The sequence below is a fragment of the Molothrus aeneus genome, chromosome 5, assembly GCF_037042795.1.
Source record: "Molothrus aeneus isolate 106 chromosome 5, BPBGC_Maene_1.0, whole genome shotgun sequence".
Lineage (NCBI taxonomy): Eukaryota > Metazoa > Chordata > Aves > Passeriformes > Icteridae > Molothrus > Molothrus aeneus.
The window spans coordinates 6,604,254-6,618,683 of record NC_089650.1 but is presented as its reverse complement, the minus strand read 5'-3'; the positions used below and the strand labels follow the sequence as shown (position 1 = coordinate 6,618,683).

At 45.9% G+C, this 14,430-nt stretch overlaps 1 protein-coding gene across 4 annotated transcripts in view; it reads right to left on the bottom strand.

Annotated features, from left to right (window-relative positions):
* Positions 1-14,430, bottom strand: part of WASHC1 (WASH complex subunit 1) — a 57,542-nt gene that overhangs the window by 2,972 nt on the left and 40,140 nt on the right. For all 4 annotated transcript variants that reach the window (XM_066549526.1, XM_066549530.1, XM_066549528.1 and 1 more), the window contains exons 3-7: positions 8,052-8,163; positions 7,219-7,365; positions 2,690-2,826; positions 1,647-1,782; positions 373-577 (exon numbers count right to left, since the gene is read on the bottom strand). In XM_066549526.1, coding sequence (XP_066405623.1) covers positions 373-577; positions 1,647-1,782; positions 2,690-2,826; positions 7,219-7,365; positions 8,052-8,163 — 737 coding nt within the window. The remainder of the gene's footprint in view (positions 1-372; positions 578-1,646; positions 1,783-2,689; positions 2,827-7,218; positions 7,366-8,051; positions 8,164-14,430) is intronic.

Here is a 14,430-nt window from a genome sequence, read left to right as displayed (position 1 = left end):
AGTCCTCAGCACCTGCAGTAGAGCACTCCTGCCCTGTGCACCATCTCTTAACAGCAGCCAGGGCCAAGGCAAGAGTGTGAGATTCCCCTACTCTCCCTTCCCAGCTGCATCCCACTTGCACAAGGGCATCCCACCAGGCTGACACACACACTATGCTCCCTCCTCCCTAGCTATGCAGAGAGAAGGGGAGGGAGGTAAAGGGGCTGCAGTCAGGCCAGAACTTGAGCAGGCTGCAGCTTTCCCTCAGGCCTAAGCCAGAGGTGCAACATCCATCTTAAAATTTCTACCAAGGGACCTTCTGCCCCATCTCCACTTTCTAGCAATCCCTGCCTTCCTCCTTCATAGGGTCCTGGGATCAGAGATTGAAAATACCTGGTTGCAAAGGCTCCACCGACTCAGTGTTGAAAGTGGGCAGCTCTGGAATTGCACTGCTGGGGGCAGAGGGTGCAATGCCAGGGCCCAGGTCAGCGCTGTACATGAGGTCTGCAGCAATGCCAGGCAGGTCTGGCAGGTAGGAGGGCACATCAATCTCAGGGACCTGGCCCAGATCTGGCACATAGAAGTAATTTTCAGCAACCTAAAGAAACCCAAACCAACAAGGTAAGGCAGTGACTATGTGCTTGCTGCAAACAGGGGCACTGCAGGGAACAACCTGGGCAGCAGTCAGAGCTGGGCTGGTGTACCTTGGTGCATCAGCTACCCCTACACCTCTGTGCTTAGAGGTTACCTCCTGCAGGCCAGGCTTGGGAAAGGTAGGCTGCAGGAGGAGGAAGTGCAGGACCCTTCTTAGTTTCACAGTAGCACGTGAACTCTGAAGGGTTCATGCACTAACTGCTGCAGCCTAAACAAACCAGTCCCTTCTCCTCCAGAAGAGGATAGTGTCTGAACCATTTCCAAGATTAAAATGCAGAAACACAACCCAGTAGTTCCAGGGGTTTGCTTTTGTGTTTAAAACACAGGCAACACAGTAGTGATGGTGCACTGTGAATAAAGAGTTTGTTCACTATATACATTCTATCACTATATACATTATATCCTCCTGTCCAACGTGATGAGCAAATGATTCCCAGGCCCAGCAAAGCTGGTACACCCCATATAAGGTGCCAGGTACCAGTCACATGTTGGGGCAACTGGGTTGGTGCACTGCCTGCCCCATGTGTACACCAAGCACAGCCCTTTGCTCAGTCTGGCTGGCCCTTCTGTTTGCAGCAGTAGGCACCTCTTCCCAGCAGGAATTATGGGACCACACTTCACCCCAGGGACCTTCTAGCAGTGGCACCTCACCCTCAGACTCTGAGGCTCAGGAGTTGGCACAAGGGAGCTGATCAAGTGATAAATCCTCCAAACCTCCCTACAGCCCTGAGGTGAAGGAGCAAGGTGAGTTGATACCCCATCCCATTACTCTCCTTTCACCACTCAACAAAGGCTTGAGCAGAGAGAAATGCCTGCCAAGTGTGAGGCTTTTGTCTCACTCACCAAGCTCACACCAGGACCTCAAGCACAACACCAGGCAAGGTCCTTCTGGTAAATGAATACTCCGCAGCCCTGTAAGGGGCTTTTGTCCTACCTGCTCACCACCCTATCAAAGTCCTCTCTTTTCAGAGAGCTGAGCACAACCCTCTGAAATGTAAGCAGCTGCCTCTCACCTGTCGGTCTAGCTGTCCCCTTTTGGTGATGGAGAGAGGTGCATCAAAGAGCTTCTCTTCTGTCTCTGTTTCTAGAGCCACATGGGTCTTGGTCACTGCTCCAGCCAGGGGATCCAGGAACACATACTTCTTGTACCTAAGGGCAGAAAATAAGTATTTTAGTGAGAGCCAAGGCCAGAAAAAACAGTGTACACAAGAGGGCCTTGGAGGCAGAGACCTGACTTTACTCATAAAGATGGAACATGTTGGGCCTTCCAGGTTCCTTCTTTTGGCTCCATTTTTCTGCCTTTCCCCTTCACAACCAGGAGGCAAGCAGCTCCCCACCCTGCCAGTGCAGCCTCCAGACTAATTCTAAAGCAAAGCCCCACTGTAGTGCCACCAGGATCAAGCTCTCCCCTTTCCACCACGTGACCTGAAACCATCCTACAGTCTGCAGCAGGACACCAGTGACTTGTCACTCAGGGTCCAGGAGGACAGACAAAAAGGAGAAATGATTCATGGCTCAGGAGAAGAAAGACAAGGTCCAGCAGCTGAAAGCTCAAGAAGAGCTTAAAGTAGCTCTTCAATAAGAGCAGAAAGAAGAACCATGATGTGAGTGGGAAAGGAAACTGCAGTGAGGGAGGTGGTGGAGACATTAAAGCAGCAAAAGTAGTAAAGTAATGCTGTGAGGAATTGTCAGGAGAAGAAGCAGTACCTAAGCTGACACGCAGGGCAGAGAAGGGCAGGAGTGACTGCACATCTCAAGGCTGGAAAGAAATTAGATGAACCATAGGAAGAACTAAGCAAAAGAAAGTGCAAAATTGGGTTGAATCAGGTGAGTAGAGGGTCAGGTATGGACAAAGTAACTGCTTCCACCCAAGGCAAAGAGCAGGGAAGGTTCCCAGCTGGAAGCCAGCAGAGAGGTATCAAACCCTGTCCTATCAAGAGCCTGGTAGGTAACATCCCCAGCAAAGCAAGCAGTCACTGCTATGCCTGAGGAAGGGAAAGCTCCTCTGAGGACAAGCAGGGGCAGGTGAGCAGCACAGCACTGCTCCAGCTCTCACAGGTTCTCGGTGGTATTGAAGAGTAGCAGGGAGCTGAGGGAGCTGATGTTCCTGGGAAGGCTGCCAAGGCCTTCTTCTGCATCATCCTCCTGGTGAATTTTGGTGCTCACGCACACAGGGAAATACTTGAGCTTTTCCTGCAAGAAGACAGATAAAAGATGGTAAGACACTAGAACCATGGCTGCTGAGGCAGCTCTCCCCAGCCACCACACCCCACACTGCTGGATGCACTGCACGGTCTGGGAACACTGCTGCTCCCTATCTCCCCTTGAGCTAGGAAGTACGTGGACAACATTGCAACCCCACAATCATGGCAAGTGTTGGCAGTTCAGAATGGCAGCAAGTGCTTTTGGTGCTGTGGATGGGTCATACTGAACACTGTTACTCTGGCAAGTATCCACCAGAGTAAAACCACCACTCTGGCTCTACAGTCAGAGGCTGGGATCAAGCACCACAGCCTAAAAGGCTTTTGTTACAGTGTCTCCAATTACAACACATTTTCATGCAGGCAGAGTTCCCCACACATCTCTATTACCTCCCCTCTGTTGCCTTCACTTGATGTTTTAAGAGCTGTGATTGCACTGGTGGGGTAGGCAGGAAAGCAAAGGAAAAAGAGGTTAGGAAAGAACAGAGTGCCTGCACTAGGCAAGAGATCAGGCAGAAAGGAGTGCACAGAGTGGAACGTGTGCCAGATGGTTTTGCAAAGCCTGAGGGATTTGCAGGAGTTTTCAACTCTAATGAACTGAAATCTTCTCTCTCTCAGTTCTAAAACTTCATGCATAATATATAGAGCTCCATTTCGAAAAGGACTTATTACATCTGAGCTGCCTGACTTTTATAGAGCACAGGAGCTGCCATCCCACATCAGAGCAGTGCTTCAGCTGGCGTGACAGTGCCCGCTGCCACATGCTCTGGGGGATGAAGCTCAGTGCCCACAGCACTCTGCTCTAGAGGGAGGAAAGGCATCAGTTCCTGAACAGAGACACTTTGGGATGAACAAACCTCCACCTCAGACCCCTCTGTAGACCCCTCCTCAGCCCCTTCACAATTCTTTCTTCACAAGTAAGGCAGGCAGCAGCTACAAGGTAGTAAGTGTTCATACCAGGAGAAACCAGAGCACTTTGTCAGGTTAAGCAACTCGCCACACCTGTGGTTTTCTTCTGCCACCACTCCAAATACTGTCCACAGCTTCCTACTGCCTCACTACTTCCAGCATCCCTGCACCACCCCATTCTCTGAGTCCCTCTCCCCTCCTTGTACTTGTATGGGACAAATGGTGACCACTGGTGGTTCAGTTTTAAGACCACATCTCAGGGACACAAGCAGTTCCTGCTGATTGAAATTTCAGTCTTGAATCTGGTAGCCAGAAATCCAAGGAAATGGCTTAGTCACAGTTCAGTTAATCCACTAAGAGTTTATATGATGCTCTGAGACTATAAAATGCTATAAGAAAGGACCTGTAAGGTTTTGATTTAATTCGGGTTCCAACTTGTGAAAAATACATTGAAGTTAACACCTTCTATTTTTTAATGGGAGCAAATAGGCAAAAATATATAAATTCTTATTTAGAGATTGTAGAAGCGGAGACTCAAAAATGAAAGTTCTTTTGATCATTAATATTCATTTCCCAATGTTTAATTTTTTCAGCATGAGGGAGTACTGACTCTTTTTGCCAGAACTGTTCAGACACACTTAGCCCTCAAGTCATTTATATATCTTTTTTAATTCTCTCTTTGTATACTTCAGTTAGGACTGGAAGATTGTGCATCACTTTAAGGGTGTAGTGAGAAAACAACCATTACCTTACATTTACTTATAAACCTCATCTAAGGAATTTATAAAAGCACTAAGTATGACTATTCTGAAACGTGAAATATAATCCTTTTAATTTAAATGCCATCAAAGTGCTAGTCTTACTCAAGTACCTAGAGATGCTCTGAAATTTGGAACTTCCACACACTGTCAAAAATATCCTGCAACTGTGAATTCCACAAGTTAAGGTGTCATTTAAAAATTAGTTTTCTTATAGGAACATTCTTATAGGAATTACTAAATTCTTAAGCCAAAGTTTGGCAACCTTGACATACTGAAGTCATGGGGGTTGCTTGAAGGCTCAAACACCCCAACCTGGGGTCTGGCACCTGGCAGGATCACAATCCCCAAGGACACTGCATTTTCAGGCATTTTTCTTCCCAAGAAAATTAAAAATATATAAAGTCACTGTGGTTCTTCAGCTTAATTAAACACACACTATTACAAATGGAACTGGTGGGATGTACCAGCAATCCCACTCCCCCCACACCAATGGAGTGCTGAGGCCACCTAGGAAAGTATTTCAAGATGAGCAAGTGACAAAAGCCTGGTTTAGCCTCCACATGCCTATGATGGACTCTGGGAGAGGCAGAATTCACAAGGACATGTCAAGTTACTGACACTTTTGAAGCCTAGCAAGGTTAGTCCAGCAGTGGATGGTAACTTTTGCTTGGACTTCTTCCCATGTGCAGCACCCAGACACAGCTTCCACCACAAAGGGAAGCCCCATAGGGCTGTAGCCAGCTGCCTGCTGAGCCCAGCCTTGCTGCTACCACTGCAGTGTGCAAAGCAAAGGGATTTTCCAGGCTTACCACAAGCACTGTGTTTCTGGCACTCTTACCCATCACTGCTTACCTTACCAACCTAAACAGCATCCTCTAAACAAATAAGTTTTCACTTGCTTGGAGTTGAGGGGGCAAAAAGAAATTCCAAGGGGTAAGCATTTAAAATCACACATTTCCAACTCAGTTGCTTCCCCCCAGAGCAAAAACCCTAAAGGCTGAGCACAGGCTGCCACCACTTCCCCTCAGACTGACATCAGCAGAGTTTGCTTTCCTGATGAGGTGTTGTGTGCACGAGGAGTTTAGCAAAGGCCACTGTGACTGCTCACAGCAAAGAGGCTCTCATCAGAACTGAAAACAGGCAGTGAGCCCCTGCTGAAAGCCCTGAATAATTGAGGAAAGCATAAATGCAAACATTAGACTTCTCCCTGTCACATTTCATTACTGCAAGGCTCTGTGCTCAGCTATGGCTGAGAAGGGCCTGTCCCCCTGGAATGTGGTCAGAGCTTGGCCAGGCTGAGCCCCATTCAGCACATCAGCCCCTCCATCCTTCACCACTGACAGCAGCATCCCCCACCCCACAGAGGAGCTCGTGTGTGTGAGCTTGGCAACAGTGACAACTGCTGCATGAGGCAGACTCAGCAAAGCCAGAGAAAGATCAACAGTCCCAGAAGAGGATCAAAAGATGGGTCACAGGAGGGGAGCAACAAACATCCCCCAGGGCCTGAAACAAAGCTCCTGTGGTGATGGCAGCTTTAGTCACAAAGGGCAGAACATGGCAGAATGGTACAGAGACTGACTGGGACTGGAAAAGATGGCATCCCAGGTACATGGCTGTGGGGCATGGCATGTGGACCATTTGCTCTTTGTGGGATACTGCTTTTTAACAGCTGATGTTCTTCTCAATCCCTTCCCTGTGCAAGGGCTGTACTTCAGCACCAGCCCTTCAGGGTGGGAGCCCATCTCCCTGTCTGCACCCTGCCTGCCTCTGCTGCCCCCCACTCCAGACAGCAGCACTCACTGGCCTCCCTGGCAGACACCAGCCTGTCCCATGCAGCTCTGCCTGTGCTACTGCCAGGACTGGAAGGAAGCAGGGACCCTGCTCAAGTTTGCCAGCTCTCCATTTGGCCAGCAATCCTGCTTCCTTGGCCTGGCTGAAATATTCATAACTACCTCTCTGTGTGAAGTCTCAACTCCATTAACACTCAGGGAAGTTTAGCATGATAAATTATTCAGTGGCAGCTTTATTTTTGGCCAAGTCACACAAGGATGAGGAAGGAAGTCTCTTTAGGGGTGGAGAGCAGGGAAGTTGTCAAACTGATCCTTAACCTGCTAGGAACAGCACATCTGCAACTCCTGACACAGCACATAACACAGCAACTTTTAAACTTTAAGCACAGCAACTCTTCCTTCCTGTCCTTCCAACCCAGGGACAGTGCCCAAATGCAACGATTTCCTGGGGCAGAAAAATGCTCTAATGAATGTCTCCTTTTTCTCCTGACACACTCACAAGCCTCTTACCTTCCCCCTCTCACCAGAAGTTATATCAGAGCCTTCAGAAACTATTTCTGAAACAACCATGAGCTTGATCCCAGCTGCCTCACTAGGCACAGCCAAGGCCTTGAGCCCAGGCAGCAGCAGCACCCACCAACACTGCTGCAGGAAACAGCAGCATTTCAGGAAATGGAACTGCTCCAGAGACTTGGCAGTTCACAGCCATCCAAACTCTTGTACTGACATGGCCCTCTCCATGTGGCACCTCACCTCCATAAGCTTCCCAGTCTGACCTCACACCCTCCCCCCCAATGACAGGCCAAATGAAAATATGTTCTACTCCTAGCCTATGTCCCAAAGCCCTGGCCCACTTTATCAAAGAGACTAACAGCCTCCAGGTTCTCTTTGCTTGTCCTTCCCAAGGTCTGTTCTGCTCCTTACCTGCAGAGCTTTTTCATCCAGCATTTGGTGTTTGCTCTGAATCTTGTGTCTTGGCCATTTCTGTTTAGCTGGGTCTTCTGCACCAGCAAAAATTGAACTGTACTCCTGCAGCCGTTCAGGGGCTGGATACTTGGCACTGGAAAATACCTATGGAGAAACAAGGAGGGACTAAAAAATCCCAACAACTAGGCAATCCTACAATGCAGAAACACCTGGAGAGGAGCAAACATGCAACCTGTGCTGCCAGTGGGAATGGACAGCCTTGGAGTCAACAGGCTCCTAAGGGCTATGTGAACAAATCCAAATATGCATGGGCTGCCACTTCTGAAACTGGAATTGCCAGAGCTTTTCTCTCTCTCTAAAAGGACTAGGAGATCACTGGCAGGAAAGGAGTTGGGAATACTGTATAAAATGGAGCAAGAATGGGGAAAGAAGGATTTTCACCAGTTTTACATGGCTCAATGGGATTAAGATACACTAAAGGGAGTCTCTCTGACAGCAGCTTTCATTCAAATAAATGTCTATGAGCCTGAAGTGAAGGAGTTAGTTAGGCTTAGCTCAGCACATTCTTTTCTCTTTCTCAGGAAGCAGCTGGGACAGAAACCTCTAAAGGCTACATAAAGCCTGGAGCTGTGTGGCTCATGGGTCTAAAATTCATCCACTGGCCAAGTCAGGAATGGGATTCTCACCACAATCCTGCTCAGCAGTAAGGCATGGAGAGGTGAGTGGGCAGCAGCTGTAGCAGCTGAGCACCTTTTCTTCTCCAGAGCTTATGCCAGGAGTAAAGAAAGAAGGAAGACAAGAGGCCATGCAGCCTTCACTGAAGTCACTACCTTAATAGCCTTCTTGCTGCCCTTTATCTTCTCAATCTTGGCCTGGGCAAGGGTGACTCTCTCCCCAATCGCCCGGAGCTGTGCCCGGCTGGCCTCCACCCGCTGAGAGATCCTAGGAAGGAGGCAAGAACACTTCTTGAGCTGAACAATCAGTGGCTCTTTTCAAAACAGCAGTTCCCAGCCCCTCAGAGAAGGATGTGAATCCCAGGGGAGTGGGTTGTTTCACAGTGAAAAACAGTGATGGTTGAGCCATGCTTCTATCCATCCCATTGAGAGCTTTAGGTACTCCAACATGAAGTAGGATTAATCCATGACTCACAGCATGATGTTCCTGTGGCTGTTTGGGGCACAGAAAGATGGAAAACTCTCAACAGACACAGCGTTGATAACACAGGGATGATTTAATTATTGCTCAGCTTAGAGTCAAGGCCTTTTCTGCCTCTCAGCCCACCACAAGGAGCTGGGAGGGGACACAGCCAGGACACCTGATCCCAACTGACCCAAGGGATGTTCCAGACCACATGGCATCATGCTCAGCATAGAAACTAGGGAGAAAGTTGGCTGGGGTCCACTGCTTGGGGACTGACAAGCTTCATCAAGTTGGTGGTGAACAATTGTTTTTATTTGCATCACTTGTCTTTCTTGTGTTGTATTCCTCTCTCTTTTTCATTATTTTCCTTTACATCACATTACATTACATCATCACTATTATTATTATTATTTAATTTACCTGTTTTTATCTCAACCCATACCCTAGATCAGCATCAGAATGCTTTGGGATGCTGGGAGCAGGCATTAGCTACAGCTAATGATGGAGTCACCTTCTCAAAGAGGCCTCCTTTCCCATGCATAACCAGCAGATTCTCCTCAGCCACAAGGGCAAAAGCTGGAAAGTCTTGTGAACTTTCACCCCAGTTCCACTGGATCATTCTGTGCCTGTGAAAAGCAATCTCAAGCATTGTCTTGAAATTTCACCAAGAATCTCTCTTTGCTTTTGAGGAGAGAGCTCTCATGCTCTTTTTCTGCTCTGCCTAATTCCCTTCAGTAATGAATTTGAGATCAGCAGTGATCCATGATTCCCAATTCCAAACTGTACCAAATCCATCTTTTCCAGTATTTCCATATATATATATTTGGACAGCACATTCTCTATTATAGTATAGAAATATAAAGGCCCCCCTCAATGCAGACAGTGAAAAACAGCCAGAACAAGCAGCCTGTTCTCCTTGTACCATTCTAAAAAAAACCCCTCACTTTCTCTAAACTTGAAGTATTTCTATTTGTTTATAGCCATGCTCTCCTCTTCCTGGAGGCATGAAAAATTCCTCCTTATGCATATGGCATGATAGCACACAGCCTGTTTCTACCTTACTTTGCTTGGAGTGGGAGATGAGCAAAATTGAACCTCATGAGATTCTCCCTCTCAGAATTATTCTCCATTACCCCATTTTATTTTAAACACAGTCTAACAGCTTGTATTTTGTACCAACACTGAGTACAAATCTGTTCATGATTTCCTTCCCACACCCTCCCTCTGCCTCAGTGGAGTAAGTTCATATCACTTTTACACTTGATAGGTTCTCAGAGTAGTTTCTGTTGTTCCTTTCAGTCTGCATTTCCTAGCACCTGTCTGCAGCAAATTTCATGTGTCACAGGGCTGTCCCATTGCCTTGTTTTGTTCAAGTGTGAGATGCCTCTGAAGGACCTAAATCTTTCCTAACTGCTCTCACCAGCACATTTTCCCACCTCACAGTTCACCTCTTTTCTAGAGGTTTCATAATTGTATTGATTGACACTATTTCCAGTACTGCTCTCCAGGGGCATCTGACTATTTTTGCTTCCTTCAAAGCTGAAAAAACTGAGTCATTTATTTCTGCTTTGCTGCTCTCCCTCAAATCAATGATGCAATTTTCTCTCTCACCTGAGAGTAGACCTCTCTCCTAGAAGAACTCCACAAAGCTTTCCTGAAGCTCCAAATAAAAGTGAGGTATCAATTGCCTTTTAGCCAGTACCCTGCTGACTTCCAGACACAATTTTCAGGATCTGAAAAGGCACATGTTTCTCCCCCAGAAGGAAGTGCTAAGCAAATAGTTATGCAAGCTCAGGCCTGGAAACCAGTAAGTGTTCTCCTCTCTTTCACTTCATGAATGTGAGTGGGTCCAGTGAAGCAAACACCTCCCTCACTCCCTTTCCTGCCCCACATTATCCCCAGTGTTTCACCAACCTCTTCCCTTCCCTCAAAGACAAAGAAAACAAAAAGAGGGCAGACATCCAACCCCACTGCCCACAAAATATCATCAGTGAAAGGAGACCATCTCAGGCAGACAGCCTGCTCCCAGCACAAGCTGGGCAAGTTGTCCAGTGCCAGCTCAGGTGTTTCAAACCATGATGGATCTTCTCTCTGAGGCACCCTGTACATTCTCCTGTGATCTCCTGCTCAAGGATTTGACAGGCCAAATCCCACTGACCTTATAAGATCTGCAAAGAAACCTTCACCTGAGATGGTACACATGCAGGCCCACAACACAGAAGGCATACATATCAGTCTACAGATTAATTTATTTGTTGCTGAACAAGATAACTTTGAAATAAAAATGAAACCCCCTCAATCCAACCAATCCAAATTCCATGTGTACAGGCTCCTAGAGGTGCATGACTGTTAGCATGAACGGCTCAAGATAGAGCTGAATGTGTTAGTTAGAAGACATAATACACCACATACCTTACCAGAAAAAATACATGGAGAAAACCTCCTCATGTTTGATCAACTATTTGTACTGCTGTGGAAACTGAACTTACTCAAAGGACTCAACCAGTTTTTGTAAAGAAAGGGAACAGGAAGGAAGGGATGGAGGGATATGGCTGAGGATTTCAGGGGCAGTGCTGGAGGAAAGGTGTCATTCAGACCTTAACTTCCATTAAAGGGAAGACAAGGACAATTAGGACAAGAGGGATTAAGTTTAATAAAATGGCCCAGTACTGCTTCTCAAAACCACCATGAGCATCTGAACCTACCCCATGCCTATTTTCTTAGTCATTGCTGTGTTATTTTGCTCTCAGTGCTCTTTTCTGCTTGAGAAACGCCTTTAGTTAAATTCAATATGACTTTGGAGTTGCAAAGAAGCAGGAGGCTACAGCCCCTCCCTTTCAGCAGGATGTGCTTCATTCAGGACAAGTGAAAGGGGGGGTCTGTGAAAAAGAAGAATACATCACCTACCTTCCAATGCTGGGCACTGAGCCAAATCAACCTTCCCCTCCCAGTGTTTTTCTTTGGGGAAGCAATACACATGGCAGATTAAGTCTATCTACTGGATTATCTCTTAATCCATACAGACTTTTATTTTTTGATCGAAGCAGATATTAAAGCCAACCTTTCAGCTGCTTTGATTCAAGCTTTCACTTTCTCTTGTCCCTCTGAAATATTTTTGCCCTCAAGCCCTCTGCACTTCACCCCCAACTTAGCTCTTGTTTCTCCTTTGTCCTAAAATCCTCATCCTGCTGTGTTTAAGCCACTCTCCATTTTACAGGCAATTTTCTCCAACACCCACAGCAAGTTCCAGGAATACTTCCTCCCAATTCTTGGGAACCCCTTGAGGGCCTCTCTTGCTGGCCCCCTATCCTCTGTCCCATCTGCAACCACAGAGCACATCTTTCCTCTTACTCTGTTATAACTCCTCTGATAAATCTCACATTCAGGTGGCTACTGAAAGACTTTCTCTGCTGTGTCTGTGTCTATTCATGGTGGAAAATTCACTGTTTCCTTACTCCCACAGGAAAAAGATTTGAGGCATTAGGAATCTGGCATCCAGGACACTGGATACTGCCTGATGGTACTGTCAGCACTGGCAATAATGCTACATTTGTATGCGAGTCTCCAAGCACTCCACAGTGCCAACCAAAAAATGGTGATTTTTATCATCTATATCTGCTAAGGATCAGACAGCAACAGAAAAAAAGTTTAAAATCAGAGAAAGTTTAAAGATAGGCCAACAGATTCCAAGACCAGTGTCTGAGAAAGACAGAATTCCTCTGTAAGGAAGTATCAGAGCAGCCAGAGACCCTTTGCTTTCTACGTTGAATGTCCATGTCACCCAAAAGTGACAGGGATGACAAAACTTCTGAAATGAAGAGGAGAGAGGACAGGCAAGCTGCACACCAAGGTGAACGAGAAAGGTTAGGCAACAGAGGCTGGAGCAAACCTCTCTAGAATACCAAAGAACTTCATTTTCATGTCTGAAGTATAAAAGTAAGTGATCAACCAAGGAGAAAGAACATTACAGAGCAGAATGAGAAATGAAGTTGCACAGGAGGATAAGGCAGATGAAGTATTAAATTACTTTTTCCTTAAATGAGGACTGTACACATCACAGAAAATCAGGCTTCTCATCACCTCCCAGCCCAAGCTCCAAGCCTTAGAGATAGCAGGGTGATGCTTGGCACTGCTGTTCTAAACTTCAGGGTACATATAGTAAATTTATTCTATAAAACCTTGGCTTCTTGCCTAAAAGTCAAGCTACCTTTTTTTTTTTTTCTTTTTGCCAAATGACGTATGCTTTTATTAAATTTCTCCCTTACTGCAGGAGGCATGAATAAGAAGGGATTGAGTTTATGGTTCTTGTATTTAATTTTGTTCTCAGACACTCCAAGCAGCAGGTACTGGAGCAGGGTAACAAGGAAAGAAAGTGTCAAAATGAACACTGTGAGAAGCCCACTCCCCACTCTAACTCAGTGCCTCTACCCCTGCAGCTGGCAACATCTCAGGATCAAGATGGGGAGAGCGAAGGAAAGTCTGGTAAGACACGTAAGGTTTACAGTGATCCAGGGAAGCATTCAAAATCAGCTCACAAAGCCAATTCACCTCAAAAGTTTGAAAGGCAAAAAGGAAAAATACATACTCTTATGAAGAGCCAAACACATTCAACCACTCACAGAAAGATCAACTTGTTTGCTTTCTGCTCTTCTCTCTCCATATTTAAGCAGTTTTTAAAGTCTTACTTCTTATCTGAGTAAGTGTAATCAGAAACTGTCATCATCCAGCATCTCTGACAGAAAGAAGTCCCAAGTGAGGCTGTGCAATCAACGTTCCTTCCTCCATTAAGGGTTTGGGTATTATACTAATTAATGTTTATCTCACTCTGATTGCTCCTCGAGCCTGATTTGCAGGTGTTTCAGCATTTGCATATTGCCCTGTTCCTGTGATGCTGAAAGGTCTTGCAGATTTGAGAGTGATCAAGGTTGCCAGGTTATCCTCAGCAGGATCCAGCATATATCACTCTCCACAGGTCATGTTCTCACAAAAAAAACATTTCATTTTGATTTTTAATCTCTCATTTCAGAAGGCACTCCCACTACTGTGAATTAAGTGTATGAAAAAACTGGAAACTTAGAATTTTGACCTACCATCACAGCACCATTCTCCCTCTTCCCCTGCAGCTTACTCTCCTCCCCAGAAAAGCAGCTTCTCTTTTTTTCTTTGTAGAAAAAGGTCACAAACAAGTTCTTCTTTAACCTTCCAAGCCTTTTACTTGTCTCATACCACTGACTGGTCTGAAAGCAGATGCACTTTCATTTCTTTAGAAGAAATATATATTAAATAGAAAATCAGTGTATACTATGCAGAAAGTCTGCAAATAAAGTACACCATAAGATCTTTAAACTATACAGGCTACTTTTGGTCACTCTACTTCTCCATTAACAGTGTCAATATACATCTACAACACAGGTCCTACCATCACACTGACAACTTTTGGGAAAGATGACTTTAGGAACTCCATTACTTCTAGAAGAAGCAATGGAAAAAATGGTTCTTTACCAGTACTGCTGGAGTTTCACAGGTGACCTTTTGAGCTCCTCCACTGGCAGTGGAATTGCTTCCCAAAGCAGCAGGCACAGGAAGAGTCTTGAGATATTAGGCAGCTGATGATAGTCAGCATAGAATCACAGAATCATAGAATAGCTTGGCTTGGAAGCGACCCAGTCATCTTCAGATGAACAAGCTGGTCAGAGCCTCGGCCAACCTGGCCTTGAATACTCTGAGCAACCTGTTCTGGTGTTTCACCAGCCTCATCACAGAACATGTCTTCATTACATTTAGTCTGAACCTACCCTCTTAATTTAAAACCAGTACTCCTTGTCCTTTCACAACAGGCTAAGACGTTTGTCCTCATGTTTCTTATGAGCCCCTTAGGTACTGACAGGCTGCAATGAGGTCTTCTCCAAATCATCTCTTCTCCAGGCTGAACAACCCCAGCTCTCTCAGCCCTTCCTCAGAGGAGAGGAGTTGTAGTAACTGATGCTAGTACTGTAACCAGTAAAAGTTAATAGTGAAGTATATTTTGTTATCTTTAGAGTTTCCACTCATCCTTGAAAAATTTCTTAA